The sequence below is a fragment of the Chelonus insularis genome, unplaced genomic scaffold, assembly GCF_013357705.1.
Source record: "Chelonus insularis isolate UGA/USDA-ARS -01 unplaced genomic scaffold, ASM1335770v1 contig_88_pilon, whole genome shotgun sequence".
Taxonomy (NCBI): Eukaryota; Metazoa; Arthropoda; class Insecta; order Hymenoptera; family Braconidae; genus Chelonus; species Chelonus insularis.
The window spans coordinates 3,769,080-3,793,298 of NW_023276776.1; the positions used below are offsets into that span (position 1 = coordinate 3,769,080).

The 24,219-nt window shown below is 29.1% G+C and overlaps 5 protein-coding genes across 7 annotated transcripts; 2 read left to right on the forward strand and 3 right to left on the reverse strand.

Moving 5' to 3' along the window:
• The first annotated feature begins 1,145 nt into the window (after positions 1-1,145).
• On the forward strand, positions 1,146-6,926 carry LOC118071938 (tetratricopeptide repeat protein 27). Its single transcript, XM_035091438.1, has 7 exons — positions 1,146-1,504; positions 1,565-2,157; positions 2,258-2,538; positions 3,447-3,564; positions 3,638-4,557; positions 5,402-5,734; positions 5,845-6,926. The coding sequence occupies exons 4-7, from the start codon at positions 3,519-3,521 to the stop codon at positions 6,898-6,900; spliced, it is 2,355 nt and encodes a 784-aa protein (XP_034947329.1). The 5' UTR covers positions 1,146-1,504; positions 1,565-2,157; positions 2,258-2,538; positions 3,447-3,518; the 3' UTR covers positions 6,901-6,926.
• LOC118071939 (uncharacterized) lies at positions 6,898-8,085 on the reverse strand. Its single transcript, XM_035091439.1, has 4 exons — positions 7,933-8,085; positions 7,701-7,845; positions 7,543-7,614; positions 6,898-7,103 (listed from the first exon to the last, which is right to left on the reverse strand). Exons 1-4 carry the CDS (start codon positions 7,995-7,997, stop codon positions 6,987-6,989), a joined length of 399 nt encoding a protein of 132 aa, XP_034947330.1. The 5' UTR covers positions 7,998-8,085; the 3' UTR covers positions 6,898-6,986.
• Positions 8,086-9,049: 964 nt separating this feature from the next.
• Positions 9,050-10,708, forward strand: LOC118071746 (uncharacterized). The gene is made up of 2 exons (XM_035091092.1): positions 9,050-9,336; positions 10,043-10,708. The coding sequence occupies exons 1-2, from the start codon at positions 9,190-9,192 to the stop codon at positions 10,538-10,540; spliced, it is 645 nt and encodes a 214-aa protein (XP_034946983.1). The 5' UTR covers positions 9,050-9,189; the 3' UTR covers positions 10,541-10,708.
• Positions 10,709-10,966: 258 nt separating this feature from the next.
• LOC118071709 (lachesin-like) lies at positions 10,967-19,954 on the reverse strand. Of its 2 annotated transcripts, none has more exons than XM_035091044.1 (5): positions 19,872-19,954; positions 16,911-17,146; positions 16,490-16,701; positions 12,696-12,909; positions 10,967-11,515 (listed from the first exon to the last, which is right to left on the reverse strand). In XM_035091044.1, exons 2-5 carry the CDS (start codon positions 16,957-16,959, stop codon positions 11,094-11,096), a joined length of 897 nt encoding a protein of 298 aa, XP_034946935.1. In that variant the 5' UTR covers positions 16,960-17,146; positions 19,872-19,954; the 3' UTR covers positions 10,967-11,093. The 2 variants fall into 2 exon arrangements, with proteins under 2 accessions (XP_034946935.1, XP_034946933.1); XM_035091042.1 differs by lacking the exon at positions 19,872-19,954 and adding an exon at positions 19,228-19,360.
• ND-24 (NADH dehydrogenase ubiquinone) lies at positions 19,155-24,017 on the reverse strand. Of its 2 annotated transcripts, XR_004690931.1 has the most exons (5): positions 23,830-24,017; positions 23,646-23,708; positions 22,916-23,374; positions 22,332-22,559; positions 19,155-20,759 (listed from the first exon to the last, which is right to left on the reverse strand). XR_004690931.1 is itself a non-coding variant. In XM_035091045.1 (4 exons), exons 1-4 carry the CDS (start codon positions 23,863-23,865, stop codon positions 22,386-22,388), a joined length of 732 nt encoding a protein of 243 aa, XP_034946936.1. In that variant the 5' UTR covers positions 23,866-24,017; the 3' UTR covers positions 22,275-22,385. The 2 variants fall into 2 exon arrangements, 1 of the variants encoding a protein (XP_034946936.1); XM_035091045.1 differs by lacking the exon at positions 19,155-20,759 and having other exon boundaries at positions 22,275-22,559.
• Positions 24,018-24,219: the final 202 nt, after the last annotated feature.

The following is a 24,219-nucleotide window of genomic DNA, read 5'->3' on the forward strand; positions in this document are numbered from 1 at the left end:
ATCTTTTCTCTTTAGTCCCTCCCGCTGCTGACTCTCTCCTCCACTGTACTCTACACCTTACGTGGAATATAATTAAAAATGTCTAGATAAGTTTTTCTGTCTTTATAAACTTAATTAAATAATTAATTAATTAACAAGTCTTTCAAGTATACATGTAATTGCAGGATAATCTGATGGATGTTATTACTTTCCTGAGTATGTATTTGGTAAGGCTTTTATCGATGAAACAAGGTGATGAGACAGCTGCAATGACCTAATCTGACAGATTACACGAGATTGTCGAGTCGCGTGAATGGAGTAGCTACGACAACGTAGAGTGGCCAAAGGGGAAAAAATATGAATGAAGTTGCGGCGTGCTTGGGCGACAGTTGGGCGCCAACGGGAGAGTGTACGATAGAGGAGGGTATAGACTTTAATGTGCGCATGCGTTCTACGTATAAGCACGTGCAACACTTTCGTGCCATTCAACGTAAAATGTAACAACTGATGAACGGACAAGTCAATAAAATGTGGGGCTTGCGTGTCAACTCTAGGGGACCTGCTACTGGGCTTTAATATTTATGACCATGGCTTCCTTTTACTACAATCATGACGATTGTAGGAGATCAATATTTTATTAATGTAATTATATCACGCACTCAGGTGTTTCCATTTCCCAGATGTGAATCATTCACAAGCCTAAAAAATTAATCATTCTCGTATTAAAGTAAAGGTAAATTATATGATAATTATTTCATTCAAGTGGGTGGATGCATGTACATAATTTGTGATAGGTAATCTAGAATTATTCATTTGTAAATAATTTCAATTTGGGGGATTTGATAAACTTTTAATAGACATTCAGATATTGAATGCAAAATCGTATGAAGCTTTAACCTTTGCATGATTTATTCCCATATATAGGTCACATTATTCCATCATTTGAATCGCTTTTAATTCGAAATACAAACTGACTAGAAAGATTTGATTGGTTTTCTACATGCAAGTTTAGCTTTATTAAAATTTAAACTAAAGTTCACTTAGAGGAAGAAAATCATAGTAATCAATTAAATGATTCATATTCATAATAAGAAGTGTATTTTAATTAATTTAATCTCTAAATTTAATTAATCTAGAGTGCTATTGGGAAATCTTCTTGTTATATCAACTTGTATACATCGTATTCCCAACAAATACAACAATAATGGCATCCGTCTTTGTATGAATAAAGGCGTGTGTCGTAAACTTGCTACACCTTTTCCTTTAATGTTAAAATTCATCAGCATAGTGAGATATACAGTATATAACTTATTGTTACTCCAAAATCTCATTGAATAAATTATGTATCTACTAATGGGTGGGTCGGAATTGATGTGATACTTCCGGAAACCAATGGAGATGGATAAACAGAAAACAGATAGCTGTTACATTGAAATATATGTAGAATATCAAAATATTTGAAAAGGAGGAAAACGAAGAGTTTTAATGTTGATTAGTCAACTTCCTCATCCTGTCTAACTATAAGGTAAGCTTATGAGCTTAAAATATTAAATTAATGCGCATATTAATCTTTCTTACTTTCTAGAGGCATTTTTTATACTTTACTTTGAAGAGTTTTTCAAAGGTTTAATATGATAATAGTGGTAATTGGTCTACTAGAAAGGTGTTCCATTTAAAAATTACAGTTCCCAGGATGAGAATAAAAAAAATGTCAAGTTATACTACCATGAACCAAACAATAAGTTGTATAGTATTATGAAATAATGAAATCAGTATGACATACTACAATAGTTGGTATGATTTTTGAAATTTGCTTTGATAAGCTGATGAAATAAAGCCAAGTGAAAGTGTTATGGGATAGAAAAAACAAAAAGTGCAAAATTGATAGAAAGTATAATACTAGAATTTGTAAAACCTGAATATGGAAAATGTTGAAGAGAAGTAAAAAATTATTATATAAAAATAACATATGAAAGCACATATGAGAATTCAATAGTAGCATATTAAACTTGATAATTACATTTTCAACTTTCTTACTCCCAATGTATATACTCTCACTTGCACTACTTTTCCGGCTGAATTCTAAATATAAGAGTCATAAACATTAAGCAGGAAAGCAAGTGTGGGTCATTTGATCCATGTTATATACTGGAAATAGTTTCATTTCTGTGGAGTCAGGTATTTATTTCTACTTTTTATTCATGTCCTGTGTTTAAACGGAAGCTAAGTAAGTTGTATGTTTTACCGTGGGTTCACACGCATGTATGATATTGACTAGAGCTGCTGTTCTAGAAGTGGAAAGAGGATGCGTGGGTTCTGTTGCCACCTCAGGGAACACGTGGGTGTTGCTGAAACGTATGACTATCCGCGTTGGTTTACGTTGTGTTCATAAGGGATACGAGAAGGACGCGTCCTCGTAGGCGGTCCAACGAAGATCACAAGAGTTATCTCAATACTTGACTTCTTCAGTGACAAAGTTCTTATTTGGTATTTGAAAATCAACGAGGGACTAACAATGTGTAGGAGAGCACCGATGGGCGTGTAATAAAGATAAAAATCGTAAGGAAAATTAGAATAATTTATATTATTTACTTGAATATATATCACTTATAATTGGATTAAAATGTATGCTGATGCTTTCAAAGTTACCCATCTGCCATAATTTATCTAGAAAATGAATTCATAACATGAATATCAATGAAAAACAAGTTTCTATTTCAAGGTATAATTTTATTCCATCGACAATTTATTTTCATATTTTGAGTTATAATTAAATGACCTTGTTAGTAAATCAATTAGTTTGACTAATTTTGAGTTTAAATAAAGGGCAATGAAAATCCATCATGCATGAGGAGTTACAGTTTAATTAAATCTCCCAGTTTGGGTTTTCCACTCTTGGAGAACAAAGGCATTAGATGATTGTCCTACTTACGCAATTCTCAGATGACGTTCATATAATGTCGAGGAAGAAAATCAACTCATATAATTACTGCTTTGTCTTTATAACATTTTCCCCGACCTCTATTGCTCCATCATTATGTGCTCTCTTTTTCGTTCTCCACCTTTAGTATTATCCTTTTCACAAACTCTCTCCAGCTCTCACAGTTTTCTAGACATTTTGTAATTCTACACTTATAGAATTGTTTTATTAAATCGCTTTTGTTAACGAATTCGCGGAAAAAATAGATTAGTTTAGAAAATACAATCGACATTTGTTACTGTAGAAGGTTATTAGCATTCAATTGAAAAACAAACTTTATTTTTTTCACATGAAGAAATTTGTAAATAATATTTAAGAATGTAAAAGATACATAATTAAACTTCATATTTTAATTGGTACAATTTTGTCGATTCAAATTTAAAATCTTCGAGAACAATAGTGCCCCTTATTGGAATGCGTAAGAACTATTTTAATTAAAAATTATCTATTAATGGTAACATAGAGTATTTTATTGTCAACATTGTAGCTTTATCAATATTGTGATAGATGTGACAGCACGTGTTTTGCATTAATAAAGTGTTAAACAATAACTAAAAGAATGGATTTTAAAAGTTTTACTACACCTTTCACTGTTTTAGGCCCTGGTAAGTTTATCAAAATTATCCAAGTGATTCTAAATAACTTCACTCAGTTGACAATTAATTTATTTCTATTTAGATGCTCCTGATGCAAATGATGATTTGTATTATAAAAAGATATTGGATAACTTATACAATAAACTTAATCTTAAAACTCATTTAAATAGTGATAATCTCCGTCCAACAATTCACAATTTAATTAATGAAGATGGCGATAAGCTTCTCGAGTGGTTTCTGCTTGGTACAGCAGCTTTACATTTTTTTGTTCAACTTAACTTTACTGGTCCAAAAGTTTCTGAAGACCTGGAGTGGTTGAACAATAAAAACGATGAAGCTCATCAAGAACTTGCTGTTGAAGATCAGTGTAATGACAACGCTGTTAATTTGGAACTGTTATATTTAGCTAAATTAATTTTTTCCCAAGAAAAAGTCCAAAAAACCTATGACATATCAATTTGGTGGTTGTTCAGAGCTCATTATGTTCATCAACTAATTTTAGATGAGACGTCTAATGTTATTATAGAAAATTGTGAGCCATTAATTCAGAAAATAAGCCAATTTGATGCTTGGAATAATGAAGAGAATAAAAGCTTAGAAGTATTATTTAATGTTGAGGCAGCACACTTCTGGTTACTTTATAAGAGAATTAATAATTCTGAAAAGCACTTAAAAACAGCTGAAGATATTGCAATGCTTGATTTAAAATTAGAAGGTGCTATGGGAAAACGTACTAAATTTCAGCAAGAGGAAAAGCCACAATTATTTCTTCATATTACAACTGGAAAGCCAATCTTCCCTTACGAAGCTAGTCCTGATTTACCAATTTCAGTGAATCTAATTGATGATCTAAGATTAGAAACAATTAAATTTTCAAAGGAGATTAAGCGACCAGAACTAGGTGCCATTGAAGAATCAATTATTCTGGCTAAATCTGTTCATCTTCAAATGAATCAACCAAAAGACAACTTTGCTGAGGAAGAAATTATGCCTTATTTAAATGTAAGAACCATATTCAAATAATTATTTTGTAGATTGATTGAAAAAGTAGACTTGTATAGAGTTAAAAATCAGGATATTTTCAATTACGCTGTAGCTTTTATTGAAGTAGAAAAAATTTTTTTTTATTTTTTTCTGTTTCTATCTGTTTCTTCTACTGTGTTTGTTTTTTTAGTTTAGTTTTCAACTTCCCTTGTTAATAACTAGCCTACTTGTAAAGAAAAAAGTTACAATTTCATTTACTATTAAACGAGAGTATTTCAACTTTCATTTCAACAAAAAAATTGTCCTCCCTTTCTTTATTTATAGTTTATATCTGTTTTACTTTTAACCAAGAATATTTGCTCTTCTTTATTTATCATACCGAATGAAAATATGAGAAATTTTCATTTTCATTGCAATTTCTAGAATTCATTGCAATTTAGCTTGGTATTTTAATTTAAGCTGTCATTGGTAGGAATAATTAATTTCATTATGCAATAAAGTATGCTAAAAATAATTTTTTTAATTATCTATATAATCACGATGAACCATATTATTTCTCATGATTAATGCAGTATTATTATCAGTAATATATTCATTATTATATCAAACTGAAATATGAATATCAGTTTACCAATTTAAATGTCGTTTGCGTCATGATTTTCATTTCATTGAAGCACCAGTCATTTAATTTAATGATTAATGAGAGAGAAATTAAAAAATAATTAATCAGGTCACTGTTTCCATGGTTTATTTCTCAATATTATAAATTATTGAAGTTTCTACATTTCAGTAATAATCTAAATGACCATCAAATCCGAGAATAGCATCTAGTGATATTACTAATGAGAAAATACTGTTTCAGGCAGTAATTGAAAGCACGAAAAATTGGCCATTGAAAATGGAAACCTTGAGACAACGTTGTGTATTCGAAATGAAGGATAAACGGGGTATAGAGAGGGCTTTATCTCAGTCTGAAAGCCTTGTAGGACAATGCAGCCAATCAAAGCCGAGTGTCTTTTACAGAATGAATATTCTTTTTGCTAGTGGTATGAAACCCATTTGGATATTCAAGCAAAACTTGGCAGACGCAATGTTGAGCTTAGGAATGGTGAAGGGTGCTTTGGATCTTTATCTCAAGCTTCAGCTATGGGAAGAAGTAATAGTATGCTACACGATACTGGAATTGCGTCACAAGGTACTTGGTAGAAACTAATTACATATTAAACAATTTCAGTCAATTATCAATTAATTATTAATCTAGAACAAATTCCAAAGTTTAAATGACTAATATTGGTGTCTTTGCAGGCTGCAGAAATTATTCGTCAACAAATTTCAAAGAAGCCTACGGTAAAATTATGGTGTTTACTTGGAGATGCAGAACAAGATACAAGTCATTATGAAACAGCTTGGGAGTTGTCTAAAAAACGAAGTAGTCGAGCACAAAGACACTGGGGTTTGTACTATTTTTCAAAACAACAATATGCTGAGGCTATCCCACATTTGAAAACATCTGTTCAGTTGAATAACATCCAGGAAAATGTTTGGATCCGTCTCGGCTTTGCTGCAATGCAAGTTGAAGACTGGAATCTGGCTGCAAAAGCTTATCGACACTACTGTGAACTTGAACAAACGAATTTTGAGGCTTGGAATAACTTGGCAAAGGTTTATATAAAGTTAGGTGATAAATCTAGAGCATGGTACTCACTTCAAGACGCCGTGAAGTGCAATTATGAGAAATGGCAAGTTTGGGATAATTTGATGGTTGTCAGCGTTGACTTAGGACACTTTTCAGAAGTCATTAGGTGTTATCATCGTCTTTTAGACCTCAAGGAAAAGCACGTAGATATCTTGGTACTGCGAATATTAACTGAAGCTGTTCGTAAAAATATTAACGATTCTGAAGGACAGCCAGCGGGAAAACTTCTTCATAAAACTTTGGAACTTTTTGGACGATTGACTGCATTAATCCATAATGATCCAGACATTTGGAGACTTTACGCTGAATTAACAGTTGTTCAAAAAACTGATCTTGATTTCCAAAAAGCTGCTCAATACTTACAACGGGCTTATCGCTCTTTGACTGTTGATCCTAAATGGCTTCAAACTATTGAATCAACAAAAAGTGTTTTACAGTTGTGTTCAGATCTTGGAGATACTTACCTAAAGTGTTCGGAAAATGCAACTATTTTACAAAAAAGATCAATGCTAGGAAGTGCAAAATTATCTCTCCAGTCAGTTATCACGAAAGTTAAACAGGAAAGACTTACTGAGCATCAAGATATTGTTGTAATGTTAGAGAGTCTTGAAAATCTATTGAAACTTATCGTGGAGGAACTTGATAAAATAAAAATGTCTGAATAAGTTATTCGTTATGGGGTTTTATTTTTTTGTCGTAATATACAAGATCTTTCCTTTTAATATTTACGATCATCCAATCAGCAACTGAATTATTCAGAAGATGGGCAAAGGGTTGCTCTACCCTCATGACAACAAATGGGATTAGGAAGTCTAATTCCAGAAAATTTCCAGGAATTTCCGTTACAAATTTTTGTATACAGGTTGATCTGAAATTGAATATTGATTTATTAAAAAATGATAAAGAGAAATAAATACTAAGCGAGAAAATTTAAAATATAATAACAATTTTATGAAGATATATATATGAAGGATCCAAAATGAAATATTCTCTGAAACCCATTAATATAATCGTAATAATAGGCAAGTTTTAATGTCATTTGTTCGTAACAATTCATTACTGAAGAAATGATTTCATAAAGTAATCTTTAAGAGGATACTTTGAGGTAAAGTTGAGCTTTACTTTTTTATACATTTATATTTCATAAATGAAATTATTTTTTAATTTCAAATAAGACAGTTTTTTTACTCGTCTTTTTTTAAAATTTCATATTTAATTAAATAATCAAATACATTAATAGAATATATGTTTCCTGTTGAAAAAATAATTTGTTTGATTATTATAAAAAGTTAAATAAAATAACTTACTTGAAGATTTTCAACATGTCCTTTTAATTTTCCACAAATAGCTTCGGGACCTTTATCTTTAGCAGCTATTGCCTTAAAATAAAATTTTAATGACTTTGAATTGTATTCTTGTGGATATCAAAATTATCAAGCGTCATAAAATAATTTTTACTACTCACTAAAGCAGTACAAAGGCGTTCACATTCATCAGCACCTTCTTCATTACATGAGATGTTGAATTGAAGTGTTTGCTGCAGAATGGGTTCAAGACCATCATCTTGAATAGCCGCACAACTGCAACTACCTTCGAGTTCTAATGCACGACTTTAATAAAAAATTCAATGGATTAAAACAAAAGAAGAAAGGAACAAAATAGTCTTCTTTAATTATATGAAATGATTAAATTTTTACCCGGATATCGTTGAAGTTATAAAAAAAAGGATCATCACTATGCTATAATTTATTTGATGTTTCATTTTTATTTTTGATATTCACTTCTGATTCGAAAGAGAGAAATCGAATGAAAGCTTTCGAAGGATTTAATAAAGAAGCAATGAAAGTATAACTGCGTCAACGGTAGTGGGTTGAAAAAAAGGAATGAAGCTTTATATGTACATTTTCCCTACTCTTCAAAGCATCTTATTTCTAAGAGTATCGAATATACATCGATACTTCAGTACAAAATGTTTGAAGAAAAAGTATCAAGTAGAGCCTTGATTTCTTTTACAAATATCTTTTCGAGAAATATTTTTAAATATTATTGTTCTTTCGTATATTTTTATTTTTCCTGCTGTTTATTATGTTGAATGATTATTTTTTATTGGCGGTTTAATGAAAATCAACTGAACCAAAATATTACCAAGGAATATTTTAGACTCTATCATTGATTGTGACAGCATGTAATTAGACTGGTGATGCAAAATTTCAATTGTATTTCACCAGGTCTTTTATATTTGAAAATTTATGTAAATTGGTGTACTAATAAATGTACTTGACACAAGAGACTTTTAGCGTTCTAGAACTGCTTTTACGGAAAGCACATCGATGGTTATTGCTCTTATAATAAGTATTGGAAACAGGCAAGGCAATTTTCCATTTTATTATGGTAAATATATATTCATCATTAGTAATAACAATAAAAAATACAAACACAAATGTAAAAAGCATAATTATTGTTACTAATGAAACACTGATGGTTGAATTCAAACATTTATTCGATACAAATCGATACAGCTTGGAGAAGTATTATCTGCATCGAATAAGGAATACGAGCTAGTTGATCAATAAATGAGGACAATGCATAAAAAATACAAGGAAAAAAAATGATCAACGAGTGTTTCGAACGTTTGTATTGAATATTATATATCCGGTTTGCTATATAGCTCACTCTTATAATTGTAACTTTTATCATTTGATTGGTTTCGTTTATCCTTATCAAGTCTACGTGAAAATCAGCATGTACTGATTAATCAAGGCTATAAAAACATCATGACTGATCATGACAGCTTTTTCGGAGTTTAGTGATATTATCAGTCGTTTCACAAGCTACAAATTTATGATAAACATTATTAAATTAAATGATTAAAATTTCGTGTATTTAAATAAGCAACACCATTATAATTTAAGAGAAACATTAAATTAATTAACGAAAAGTAAATAATATTGAAAATGTTGAAAGATTGTTATGGAATTATACTAACAATAATTAATTTCGTAAATCAGTGTATTATTTTAATAATCACTAGCTATGTTTTGTACCTTTCTGGCGCCGCTCTTACAACAGTGAATGTTCATGCAGGACTTTGTACAGTTGGAGTAAGTCGTAAAAAATAACAATTTCCAAAGTGCTCGGGGCTAAAAAAGTATAACTAGGAAATGCCAATAGAATTTTTTACGTGAATTTGATGTTCGCTTTTATTGCGTGCGATACAAAAAGTGCATGAAAGTTTTTTTTTTATTTTAGTGGTAAATATTAAGACTTTAGTAACAGGAAAATGCTTTTAAAAATGTTTGAATATTTAAATGTTTATCGTACAAAATATGACAACTTTCCTACTAGAAAAACGATCAAAGAGAATTGAATATTCGTTTGTGAATTAATCAAATCGATATCAGGGTATTTTTTCTAAATATATTTTTTTTTATACATTTAGTTTTTCAAATATTGTCTAAAAATAAAATAAACCAGTATTTTTCTTTTTGCCTGAAATATTTCAAAAGAAATAAACCCAAGAACAATGAGTATTTGTTCATTCAGTATGTAATTAAGTTTTGCAGTCAGCTTTCAACATTCTTGAATTACCCTTTTTATTGTTTACAGTCTTTTCAAAAAAGTTGGAAAAACAATTCTGAATTCTTTTCAAATAACTAAAGCTATCATTTGACAGTCGTGATTTAAAACTTGAAAAGAGTATGACAAATAGTTTGATAGAAAAATGAATAGATCATTAGAACTGTGCATTACTCCACAACAAAGAGGACATTGTTAACATCGATTAATTGGTGCCAAATTGTGTTTCAGTATGTTCTCTTGATGTCTAAAGCTCTCTTGGTTTTAACTGAAGAGAACATTTGGTCACGGCAATTATCACGACGTGCAACTCACCATGTGCACTGGTATCTACAGCTTCTTGGTCTTGCATTTAGTATTGCGGGAGTAGTAGTAATGTTCAAGACCAAAGAGGCTCACTTCAAATCTACTCATGCAATCTTAGGCATCACTTCAATTGCGATATTGTGTTTTCTCTCTTTATCTGGAATTACTGTCCTATTCGCTGTAAAGCTAAGTACTCTAGTACGGCCTGTTATCTTCAAATCAGTTCACAGTTTCCTCGGAATCGCTTGTTTCTTCTTGGGAATGCTTGCTGAATGTTATGGATATAATAAAAGGTGGATGGTTAATACTGTTGGACAAGGAATTGCAAACGTGTGTATTACGTGTACTGGAATTGTCACTTTTATCTGTATATTTAGACCTTTAAAATCGTTTTATCATCAAGTGAAGTCAATTCTGGAATAATTTTAAGTCTTATCATAACTAAGCAGTTTTTGTAGCTTAGGTATTAATAATGTACTTTAATGTTCTGATGAGCTTTTAACAATGCCAAAATATTGGACATTAACTGGAGACAACGACAACCAGAGTATTTATTTATGTAAATGTAGTAAAGGATATTTGAAAAAAAGATAACGAAAAATATTTTTTAAAGTACACATTATTTTTAAGAGTATATTTTGGGTTTCTTGTGTAATTTTAAAAAGTTATTTTCTATTGTTTAATATAAAAAAGACTCAATGTTAATTTAGAATTTTAATAGTGATTTATTTAAAAGTCATTAAAAGATCGATGATGATTTAATAGTTTTTAAATAAAGTATTAAAATTAAAAAAATAAAATAAAATAAAAAATGAATAATACTTTATAATATACACTTTGATTGGATAACAATATCATGTTTCGATGATAAAATTTAGATATTTACATGTGGTTGTTATTACAAGATAAAAAGAGTATATGCTTACAGAAGTAGTACTCTATAATTTTTTTTTTAAATTGTAGCTTTTCCTATTATTTAAAAAAGTTGTAGGAGACGGAAGTCAACAGCGAACTCGAGGACGGTGGATATGATGAGCCAGGCTAAAGTTGCAAGAAAAGTTGATCGTCCTGATGCTAGACTATGCTGCATAGCCGCAGGATTATCGCCATTAAAAATATGAACGTACACTCGTGCCGGTTGAGCATTGCTTGCCTCGCAGGTGTAATTTCCGGAGTGTCTGTCCAATGCCTTTGGCACTTCGAGCCAGCTTTCACGACTTATGAGATCGGTGCTAACATTCACACCTTGATCGACGTCGTAGTTTATCATACGGAAGTTGTGGTACCAAAACAAATACGACGGTGTTTCCGTTGATTTTTTTACCTGACAGTGAAGTTGAAGAGTACTACCTGGGCGCACGAATTTTTCTGGAGGTCCATCAATTTCCGCTTTCGCCTCTGAAGCAAAATACATGATTACTTTACTGACATTTAGCAGAGCAATATCTTAACGTGTATAAAATAAACCGTTGGAGAATTTTACCTCACTAAACGTTACATGAATTTTACTATGTTAAATAAATAGTTTTTTTCAATCTTTTTTCTCTAGGTTATTTAGTTTCTACATATACATATTCTGAAAGGTTAAGAGCCTAGATAAATCCATTGTTTTAGTAAACAGCTAGGTTTACACGACCTATTTTCTATTGTAATAGATTTACACAACAACTTTGCAACTCGATATAATCATGCTTAAATTCAGCATATTTTGACGAATTTCAAATTGGTAACAAGTTTCCAAAGTTAATGAAAAACTAACAGCATCGCTGAAATTGTACACTAATTCCTCAAGGTATCTTAATGAATTTTTAGTTGCTAACTTACATGCTACTAAATTGTTAAAATTATCTTAAATCCACAGATGATTGTAATTTATATTTGAAATCTACGTTTTCATTATCTTCTTCTGTAGGTATGGTTTTTGTTTTAAATTGGGAGAAAAGAGCTTTGACATAATATATGTCTGAAAACCTGAACCTGAGAACCATTCAACTGATGGGTATTAAATTTAGGAATAGTATTACAGAAAATTATGCTTGCAATTCTTTCGATATTATCTTTTATTGAATATTTTTTTCTTTTTTCTTGCAAATAGAGTAAAAAAAGGAAATAATAATAATTATAATAATAATTCTTTAGTAATCTTTTATTTTCAAATGTTGAAAAGTTTGAAAGTCTTCTTTTATTCACTTCTCAATTCTCTTGCTTGATAAAATATCCAAAAATTTACATAAAAAAATAATGGTAATGTTACTTTTCTAAAAACTAAATTCAGTCAAAATAGTTTTGACCATTTAGCATGGCGTATCCAATGTTCTGTTCAAAAGTTATGTAAACTTTTCTTAATATATCAACAACAATGTTATATTCAGAAAGACAATTTTCGTGTACTTCAGACAGGTATAATAAACATATATTACATGAATAATTAATTGTTGTAAAATTACGAATAAAAAAAGAAAAGATAAATTTCATGTGGGACTTTTTTAATATAAAAGACATGTTATGTAGACGAGTAAATGGACTTGGAGCTATGAAGAGACAAGTCCATAGAGAATTTCCATTAATAAATGCTTACCAACGACCTCGAGAAACAGAAATATACTCGCGGGTGGATGAGTGGACACTTGGCACTCGTACATCCCAGCATCCCTAGTTTGTACGTATTTTATTTGAAGAGTCCAATCTTCGCTATGATGAAAGTGGATCGCCTGGAAACGTCCGTCGCTCGCATATGTTGTCAGCCCAACAGTCAACAACTGCTGAACTCCTTTCCTTCTTATCCAGCTTATCTGTAAAACAACCAAATAAAATCTACATATTTACCCAATCCTTATTATTATTTACCTCTATTTCCAATTCTTTACAAACAAATATTTATCCAGTATTTGTGATGAAAACGGTTATATTCAGTAAAAACATTATGAGAACAAAAACGTGCTTGTAATGAGTGTATTTAATGAGCTTTAGATGAAAAAAATTACAGACTTTTTTATGATTAAGTAGTTAAAAACGATTTCTCATTTATATAGGCGATAAATACACATCTTAGTGTGAAGTTTAATTTTATGTCATCATTATATTTTTCGAATATTAAGTGTAAAATGAAGCTTTTTACATGAAAAAAAAAATAACTCTGATAAAAAGTGTAATTCTATGTAACTTAATCCTTATTTTTGCATAATAAGAACGTCAAGTAATAAATAATAAATCCTTTACGTAATAAAACAGAAAAAAAAGTAAATAAAAATAATTCTGATTTCAGCTTTAATGATAATACTGTAGATTTTTAGCATAAAACTTTTTATAATGATCCAAAAAGCTGCACGTTCTATTTCTTGAAATGTTCTTACTTTTTTTAGGCTGGTAAGCGACTCTTAATAACAGTGTTTCTAGCTTGGTGGATAAGGTCGAGGTAGAGCTAGTTAAAACACGGTTGAGTTTATTGCCTCGCGAAACTCTCAAGCCATAAGGCAGTAACTCAATTCACTCGCCTCGTCGGCAGGTTCCAATCCCTCTTGGGTGTCCTATGCTAAAACTTTCTGGCTACTAATTTGTCGTTGTCTTGTTTTTTTGTTATTTTTATATTTTACCTTATGTACATGGCTTGCTCGACAATTTATCCATGAATAACACCAGATATAACATATTGTATTATAATTTAATATTTATACTTTGAAAATTGCAATTTTCTTAGTTAGTATCCAGTATCACATTTCAGCACTTTCGTTCAAATTATGCAACTTATTAACCCTTTATCTCTGCTGAGATCTCACTTGAGCTTGTTACTATTAAATAACAATTTCATTTACGTCTTATATTTATGAAGTTCCCATTTATTAAATTATAATATATTATTTATAATTAGCTTTAATAGATCTTCAATGAATTTTATAATATCTCTAGTATTATAATTGGATTTCTTTTATTAAGATACTTATTCATAAAAGATTCTTTTTGACAATTCTGCAGATAACGTCTACTTGCATTATGTATTATAATTCAATATGTATGCTTTGAAAACTTCAATCTACTTCGTATTCCATCGTCTTTTCTTCATCTCAAGTCTCATATTTCCTGTTACATGTTGGTTTATTATCAGTTTAATTCAAATGCCATCGTATTTTAACGTTACTACATTATTTAGTGTTTTTGTTGGTTGAATTATTCAAATTGGATTTTTTTTTGATAAAATAACCATTAATCATCTATGAAAATATTTGATAGCCTTTTGGTATTAATTAGGACTAAACTAAACTTGATGATAAAATCAGCTTAGAACCATTAACTTTTTTTAATAATTTAAACAAAAAAAATTTTAAATTTTTGATTGGAAAATGCATATGCATACTACTAGTAGTCTATATGTACTTGACGAGCAATATTGGATGAGTACAAAATTGATTATTAACGACAGAGCATAAAGTTTCACCAACTATCTAGATGAACTAGATTTTTTAATAATTTGCTTTTTTTATGATTCATTAATTAATTTTTCCCTATTATTTATGAAATAAATTTCTTTATAAATATTATTTTACTTTAATATTGTATTTCAGTTTTAGAAATATGTTTTTGTTCTCATAATATTTATATCATACTGAAAAAAAAATTTTTAATTAAATAAAAAAAAACTTTTTTTTAGTTATATTTTCATTTATTATGAAATATGCTTGAATAATTTAATTATTAGATTTAGATATGTTTTTTTTGTTATTGCAATGACCTAACACTCAATCATTAAATATCAAGGAATTTCTTCAATTTAAATAAAATAGAGATTGATCGGACTTTTTACTTTAATATAACACGATATACAATAAAGAAAATTATCTGCACAGTTAGCGATTAATCCATTGAATTTCGCAAATTATCTGAATGATTTAATATAACTACATTTCTTCTAGTTGAAAATCAGTATGCTAAACATATCTTCAAATTAACTAGAAATATACATGAAGCATAGATTTTGTGTGCAATATATGTATATTATATCTATTCATAATTGCTTCTTCAATATATTCCTCTTTAATGAAAACTCTATATATACATATTCTGTGATAATTTTAGTTTCATCATTTATATATTTATCGATAGTTGTCATAATACTCTTAAAAACTGTTTGGTACAGTATTAATATTTATTAAATAAAATGGCGTTATTTATCATTTAATAATCTTTCATTTTTCATAAAGATAATAAATCAATTTACCAGTTATTTCAATCAATTATTTTATATTTTAATAGAGATAAACACGTACCACTATGGTGAGACAATGAAAAATGATTTGATAAAAATGATTAAAATAGTTTTTCTTTTTTTTTGTTTAACAAAAAAATTCATTCAACAAAATGTTAAATTTCATCATGTGTAATTATTACTTTGCAAAAAACTCTGGTGTTAAGCTTGTACTTTTTGTTCCTACTTTCGACAATCCGATTTGAAGGAGTATTTCATTTAATACCTCAACTCATTAACACCTCGAAAAGTTCGACTTATTTTAAGCCAAACTATTAGCTTTATAAAAATATTGAAATTAGTACTGTATTAATAAATTAAATGATTGAAGATATTTATTATTGTTATTATTATTTTATATTTTATATCTATTTAAATATTATTTAATATTAATAATGTTTCTGACTTAAGTTAAATAAATAATTTATATTTAAATTCGTTTCATTATTCATTAAATATTTTATTCAGATTTAAATGGTACATGAATAAAAGATGATTTAATAATTAATAGAAATTCCGAAGATAACGAAAACAGTTGACTTTTTTAATAACGTAGAAATAAATATTTAAACTAACATACTGATTTGAAAGGAATTGCAAAAAACATTTAATTGACATCTATCAATTTATGTACAGATTTTTATTTTTATTTGCTGAAATTAGTAAGCGTCCATTTCGTTGACATATCGTTTTTTTTTTTTTAATTATCAAATTTACTTTAGCAAAGGTTTTCTATAAATAAATTATATTAAACCAATTAGAATCAATTTCTATCTGTAAAAGTCTTATTAATTAAATAGTATTTGGACTGTTAGATATGAAAAAAAAAACAAAATCAACTGGCATTCTGTATAGAGTTATTTACAGCAGTTATGAAAGCTTACACTATTATATAGCCATAATAATTTTTTCAGTAGACATTTTTTATTACATTCACGATAATTATAATAAGTAAGACTACTTTTCTCATTAATTAAAATTGAAAGGATCCATTCTAATTATGTGAGTTTTTGTGAAAAGTTTCTTTCCTATAATTAGTTTATAATCAAGCTGGAGTAAAAATGAAAATGAGCATAGACGGATGAATAACTTAGTTCAAAGTTGAAAGAACTATAACGAGAGAAAAAACTTACGGTTCCGTCGCCGACGTTTCGAACGACACAAGGTAAATGAGCAGTAGATCCAGATTGAGCAAAAATAACGGAAGAATTTTCAGTGCCAAAGGTCATTGGTAATGTTGGTGGTAAATCAACGTCTGATGCGGGTTTAGAAGTGGGAGTTTTATCCACTAAATTGACATCCGTTCGTTGGGGCGTTTCAGCTGTAACTGCTGCCGACGGATAGTCTGAAATAAGAAGAAAAAGTTGGATTACTCGTGTAGTATATGATGAGATCAGAGTCACCAGAAACTGAGTAAGATAGAGAGAAGAGGAAGAAATGACATTAAAGGGAAATGAAATTTAACTTTAGTTGAATTTCAAGAGACTGTAAATCAAGAGATAATTAGCATTATTAATCAAATTCTACAATTGTATAAAGATACCATTGACTTACGAGTTTGCATTGCGATGTTGAGGAGGAATGAAAGCACTAGAATGCTCATTGTAAATTTCGTTTGAAGGTGATTTTATTTAAAAACACGATATGTCTTGATAAATGATTTTTTTATTAACTTGAAAGCTTCTTTATCGTTATTACTTGCTGTCCCTTCCATCGTCTTGATATATTTTACCTTAATGTATCTGCTAGAACCATTTACTCGATGACAATAATTAAATCTTCATTAAAACCTGTAACAGCCATTACATGGAAATGCTATTTTTTTTGTAATAGAATGTTAAGAAAAAATTGTTCAATCAAACAGAATGTCAAATTTTGTTATCGGATGAAATATTACTGTCAAACTTTACTAGTAAATAATTGATTCCTGTTGGAATTGTGTTTAAATTATTATCCTTTGTTCTTCTTACGTACCTTTGTGCTTTTTTTTTTGTTTTTTCATATTTATGATTTGTGGCAGGTATTGCTGACAACTCTATTCTATCTCTATGATATTCTCTTTCGTTTACAATGGAGAGGAACATTTTTTAAAGAAAAAAAGCGCTTTTAGGAAAATTAATATTAGAATCTTTTCTCAAACAGATATTTTAATTTTATGAAGAGTAATGTTTCTCTTGCTAATTAATTAGTTGATTCATGCTGATAACGAAATTAAAAAAAATTGCATTCTTACTATTTTTACTGCAGTTAACGTGCTTAACTAGTAAAAGTATTTTATTAGAATACAAGATATCATTTTTTTTTCTCATTGTATTTAATAATTTTTTGTCAAAGAATAAAGAATTCTTAACTTATACTAGAGTATTTTACTGATAATCATCTGAATGGAAAGAGAATTTTTTTATCAGAAAATTTCAAATTCTTTAACTTTGTAACAATAAATTGTTATGAAAAAGAAAAAATAATAAAACTTGCCATCAATATAGCGAAGAAAAATAAAAAACCATAAACTTAAAGTAATAACTATTTTCGTTACAAATATAATAAATTTTTTTAGTGCTCCACTGTGGTTGATAGTTTTACTTGGTGAATAAGTTAGTTATACACAATCGTTCACGAAAAATACACGGTCAGTGTTTTTCAATTTTCTGGTTATTGTGTGAATATTAAAAAGATTATTTTATTACCTTGGCTGCTTGAAAAAAAATTTATTAAACCTGTAAACATAAAATAGTGATCTCTATTTTGCTATTCAATATAGCTCCTTTGGGATCAAATATTTGTTTCCATTTTTAAAAATGAAATTTTTATCAACCTAAAATAAGTAAAAGAAGTTAAAAAACAAGTATTTGCTAGTACAGTGTTGTAAATGAAATGCTTGAAAACTGTTAAAAGTAAATATGTTAACAAAGTATAAATTTAAAATATAATTGTTTTCATACTAAAGTAATTAAGTGTAGCTCCATAAAATATTTTTTAATTTACTTCGCGGTTCAAGTGAATAAAATATTCTCAAAAATTTAATTTTTACAAAAAACCATGCAGAATTATTGGTTAATATTAATGAATATTTTTTTGAAATTATATCAAGAATTAAAACCATTTTTCACAACTATTTGATGGATTAAGCTTTTTTTCAGGTTTGTTGATACATATTCAATAATAAACGAGCATGAATAATGCAAAAAGCTTTTTTTTATAATCGGCTTAAAAGTGAACACAAAATAACAGTAAAGTCACTACCTAAAATCAAATAAAACAATCACAAAATTAACAAATGTTTTTAATTATTAAATCAAATAGTTCAATAAATTACATATTGAAATATTAATGATATTAATTGAGGATTTATTTTCTTAATTAATGACACTAATTAGTAGAGAATCATGCAATGCATACTGGAATAATTGAATCTAGTTCGAAGATATTAATTCGTAATAAGTTATTCAAACTGATACTGTATCAACGATAGAGCGAACAAAAATTTAACTGCCGATATTTTTTCGATCACTCGATATTCACTCGGGTTGTTTCTGATGAATTTAAATTATAACTCAATATCAATCCACCGCAATTGCATCGACGAATTTGCATGGTAAAACGATCATTGCCTCAAAAAATATTGGAACATGCCATGGATTTGGTCACTGATAAAAAAGTTTTTTACAACAATCACACTTATTCAATTAACTAACCAACATGGCTATGTAATCTAATTAATATTACAAAATACTCATGATTACTTAATTACTTTATGAAATAGTAAACATCTAAACAATAACTAAAAACATGTAAATATGTCAATTTGTTTAATTATTCATAGTTTTTTGATAAAATAAATTAAATAAAATTCATAAAATTTTATAGTCACCTGTGTTAATTGTTTTCTCTATATTTTGATCGCTCGCACACGCAATTGTATGATGGATTATGTTTCATCAACAATCAACAATAATTCCACACAAAAATACTTGAACATTTGCCAAGCGAAATAACTGTTTGAAGTGAAACAGTTTTGTTACTTTCGATAGAATATTTGTAAAAAGAAACTAATGAATGGAGAACAATAATTGTCGTAATAAATATTATTCTTAACAAAGTTCAATATAACTTTTATTATAGAAATAACTGAATCTTTAGAGTTTGTCTTTCTTTCTTGCTTATTCTTGACGTTTTTTAAAGACCTTTCATCGCTTTCACGCCCATTTCATTTTTTTCCTAACAACTTTTCATTCTTTTTTATTTTCTCCTTTCTTTTATGTCTTCTCTCTTAAACAAATACCACGCACCATAAAGCACTCAGCGTGCCAACAATATTACCAAGCCAGTGATGTTATTAGCGTGAAATCAGCCAAAAAGCTTTTGTAGATCCGCAAAATTACTATTATGACTTTTGAATCGTCAGCCTGAGGGTATGCAGGTATAGTTTTGTCAAACTAGTACACCTGACCTCAATTTTATATCAACCTGAGCCATCTACTTTATTGCCAGTAATTAAGACAAGCTATACATTACCACGATAAACATCCTGAGATTAGATCAGTCGTTGATATCGGTATAAACAAACGAGTTTGCACTTATCACCTTTTAGCGTCATCATTATTATTTAAAAGCATTTTAAATATAATTTTAATTAATATTAATAAAATTTTTCTAATATTTTAATTTTAAAAATCTAATTATAAAATTTAATTAAATGGTTGTTAATCAAATGATTGTCATAAAAGATTTGCGTAGAGGTGGGTATTAATTTTAAGAATAAATTAAACGATGTGGCTGAGACCAAACCGGCAGACGACGTACCGCGTACTAACGAGTTAGTTCGTAGAGCTTGGATGCTGTTCTCGATGGGGGTTGAAAGCTAGACGACTCATAGGGAGAAAACGAGAGCACAATAGTGGGAGGGATTATATGTAGACGAAAGAGAGGAGTTGAGAGAAGCGCCTGCGTTCTCCTCTTTCTTGTACCACATCATCTTTTTACATTTTACGCCAGTGACTCAATTTTTTTTTATCATCGAATTTTTACTCACTTTAACAATCTTCATTATTATCGCTTGTTTTATCATTTTTTATCTCATCCTTGTCTATTATTTTGCTCTTTAATGTGAGATTTTCTAAATTAATGATTATCAAGTAGTAGTAGAAGGAGCAATGCGATACGCAGTAATAATTTTCATCATGAAAGTGATCTGTTGATTCGAATTTCATGAGTAGCGTAAGATATTTCGTGACAGAAATATTTTAAAAAGAACTCATGGGATTCATACAGAGATATTTTGCTTCATTTTCCTTATCTGTGACGCAAGCGTGAAAATTCGCACTACCCCGCCCAATAAAATCCAGGGAGCCAGTATGTGCGTAGGAGCGCACCTGGAGTATGATCTGGGGTTGTGTAACTCGTCTATAAGAAAAAAAGGTAGTGTTAGTTTTTTGCGGGATCATAGTAACAGATGTTTTACACGTATATATCTACAAGTATAAATTTCTCGGTTGACTTTAAATACTTAAAATGAGCAAAAGAATAATCCTAAAGCTTTTATTTATGTATATATACTACTAACATTTCTAGAATATATAAAACTCTCTGATCTGCTATTTGAAATGCATAGATTATTTTTTTTCTATCATGTTTATATCAACTTTCTACCTATAATTTCGTTGCAAATATAAGATTGAATTTTGTAATACATTTTTTTTTATCCAACTACATAAAAGTGGATACAAACAAATATTCAATTGGAAAAAAACAGGCTATACTATTTTAGGATTATATTTATGGTGATTTGAATGATCTCCATAAAAGTTTTTATGATATTTCAGTATGATTCGCTCGTTCATTGTGAGGTTGTTAAAGTTTGATTTTTAAAATCATGGATGAAAAACTGTCTCGATAAGTTTATCGAATTGAAATGAATGAATGAAGCTCATGCATGTTTTTTAACACGGACCGGAAAAATAATTGAATTAATAAACGTGTCCGTTAGAGTGGACTTTTAGTTTTCCATTGAAGTCCTTTTGTATGCTTGCACGACGATTAATTTGCATGGTATAGACACTCAAAGAGATTAGATTAATTGGATATAGTTCCGTTCTGGGGACACCTGAAAAAATAAATTAATTGTGCTGGGATACACTTATATAGTGAATTAAGTTATTTAGGCCGTATGAAGGACGGCGACTAGTTGTGGAGTTGTCCATATGTATTTCATTGGCTAAAAAGTAGAGGAACTCCTGAAAGGAACTGCACCCGATTAATTTATGTTATAACAATCAATAGTTTGTAGGAAAAAAAAATTAGATTAGTGTTCTTGCAAAATCAAATAAAAGTTCAAGCTATACTTTTAATGCTAATATAATAGTATTTTTTTTTTGATCAACTATTTGAATAACATTAACTCAAAGTGAACAACATTTAACGTTTTTTTTTTTTGATTCAAAATGTATGCTGTTCTTGATTCCTATGGTTTTTGCTTTAGCTTTTTCCTACAAAATTGCCGTCCACTTGAAGTCCTTGTATGATATAAATCCGTGACATTTATAACCCTTGGGTACTTTATTGCTCCGTTCTTTGTCATATACCTCATATGCGTTTTAATAGATCTTTGAGCTTTCTTTATAGTTTATACTAACTTATACTTTTTATAATTTTACATGGGCCCTCAGATATATTCTTACAGACAATTGAAGTCTTAGTAAAAGTTTTATAGTCTATTATGACCATGAAAATGACCTGGAATATTGTGCGACTATTCTAAAGTACCTGTAGATAGATTGCTCCTCGTTATCCATACGTGAAACTAGACATGTTAATAAATGAGCAGTGATCTATATATAATTGCAATCATACGTAAATTTCCAATGAAATTCAAATTAAAGGGAATGTATTTATGAACAAAGAGATATCTATTCTTTTGAAGATTAATTAGTTTTATATTTTAAACTTATAGAACGTAGTTATATATAAATTACATACCAATTTTTATTGATCAACAGTTGACTATCAGATAATTCTAATTATTTAAATAAATTATAAATCACTTCGCACAAAATCACCGGGTCCTGGTGGAGGAGTTGTCAATGATGTAAGTCCACCAGCTGGGTCTGCTGCAAATCGAGGAGAGTTTTGGGGACCAGGTGGCGGTCTTTCTCCAGCTTTCAATTTACCTATTATGTGCTTTGTTGTTTCTGGTGTCAAATCTTCCTGTTAAAGGTTTAATTACAATCCATTACTTATGCTATTTATTTAATGCTGACATAACTTAAATTAAATTAAATCAATCGATAGTTTACTTTTATTTCATCAATTGAACTAATTAAAATTTTTTATTAATTTATTTTTAAATTTGAAAAAAGCTTTGCAAAATATGCTTTCATAATTGCGTAAATAAAATAAGTATTTTGTTAAATTAAAGATCATCAAGCTACTAAGAATGGGTCTTTGTAAATGTAGAGGATAATTAGAGAAGATAATATACGTTTGTAAAATAGTTTCTATAGATTTTCAAATAGTATACCATTCATAGGATTCTACCGTAATAAGATAATTGTTAAACGTACGTAATAATCATCATTCACTTGAAGCATCGGAGCATTGGCACAAGCTCCAAGACATTCAACTTCCGACAATGTAAACAATTTATCCGCTGAGGTTCCGCCCAGCTTACAGTTTGTTGCCTCCTCGACAGCTTTTACAATAGAGTCTGAATCTCTTAACCAACACGGAGTACAAGTACAAATTTGGACATGATACTTTCCCATCGGTCTTCTGTTAAACATAGTATAGAATGTTGCTACTTCATACACACGCATGTTAGATACTCCAATAATCTCAGCCACTTTATGCATTGCAGAAATAGGCAACCATCCATGCTGCCTTTGAGCCAAATCTAGCAAAGGAATCATTGCACCTCTCTTATGACCCTCTGGGTAAATTGCAAGAATTGCTTCCACCCTCTTTTTGTTAGCTTCATCAAATTCAAACGGTATATTGGGATTGTCATATTCAGTATCTCGGTGCTGAAATGCAATAAAAAATTAATTGAAAACGTTAATTGAAAACATCAAAGTAAACAATCTCTTTCAACAATTTAATTTTTTTTTCATCGAGATATAATTCAAATAAACAAATTTCGAAATTGTTATATATTAAAGCAATTATATTTAAGCTTTTTTTTTAGCTTTTATGTCTGCCAAGTTATTACAACTTATTATGAAAGTAATTAAATCAGATAGAAACAAACTCTATGTAATGAAATAAGCAAACAAAAAATAAATTGATAATACTCACAACAAATAGATGATCAGACGTTCGAACAGCTGAAGTTTGTACTTGTCTGATATTTCTTAGTGCCTAAAAAATAATAATACATCATCAAAAGTACTTGAATCTTTATTAAAATCCATCCTTATATAAGATTAAGGTTAACTTTAAATTCTTCTATTTATTTTGATTAGCTATTTTAGATACTTACTGATGTACCACATACTCTTCCCAACGTTGCAAACATTATGTGATATTTTATGACACAAATCGATCAAAAACTATTCTTATTTCTATCGTTAAATTTATAAGTTTGACAGAAATGACAATTTACTTCTCGTTCGTGCCTCCAATATTGCGGAGTGAATATATTTTAGGTTATCTTTTGCATTTCGTTCGATGAAAACTTATTTGTAAATTCAAAAAGAGGGCGCTTACTTTAATTGTTTAAAAAAATTATTTGTTATATGATCGATTAAACGATGATTGGCATGTGTGTTTTGATAGCAGTTATGAATTTATACGAATTATTTTTTTCTAGTAAATACATAAAACTATGTTTTATATCATTTAATAAATTTATTTTAATTTCACGATTTGA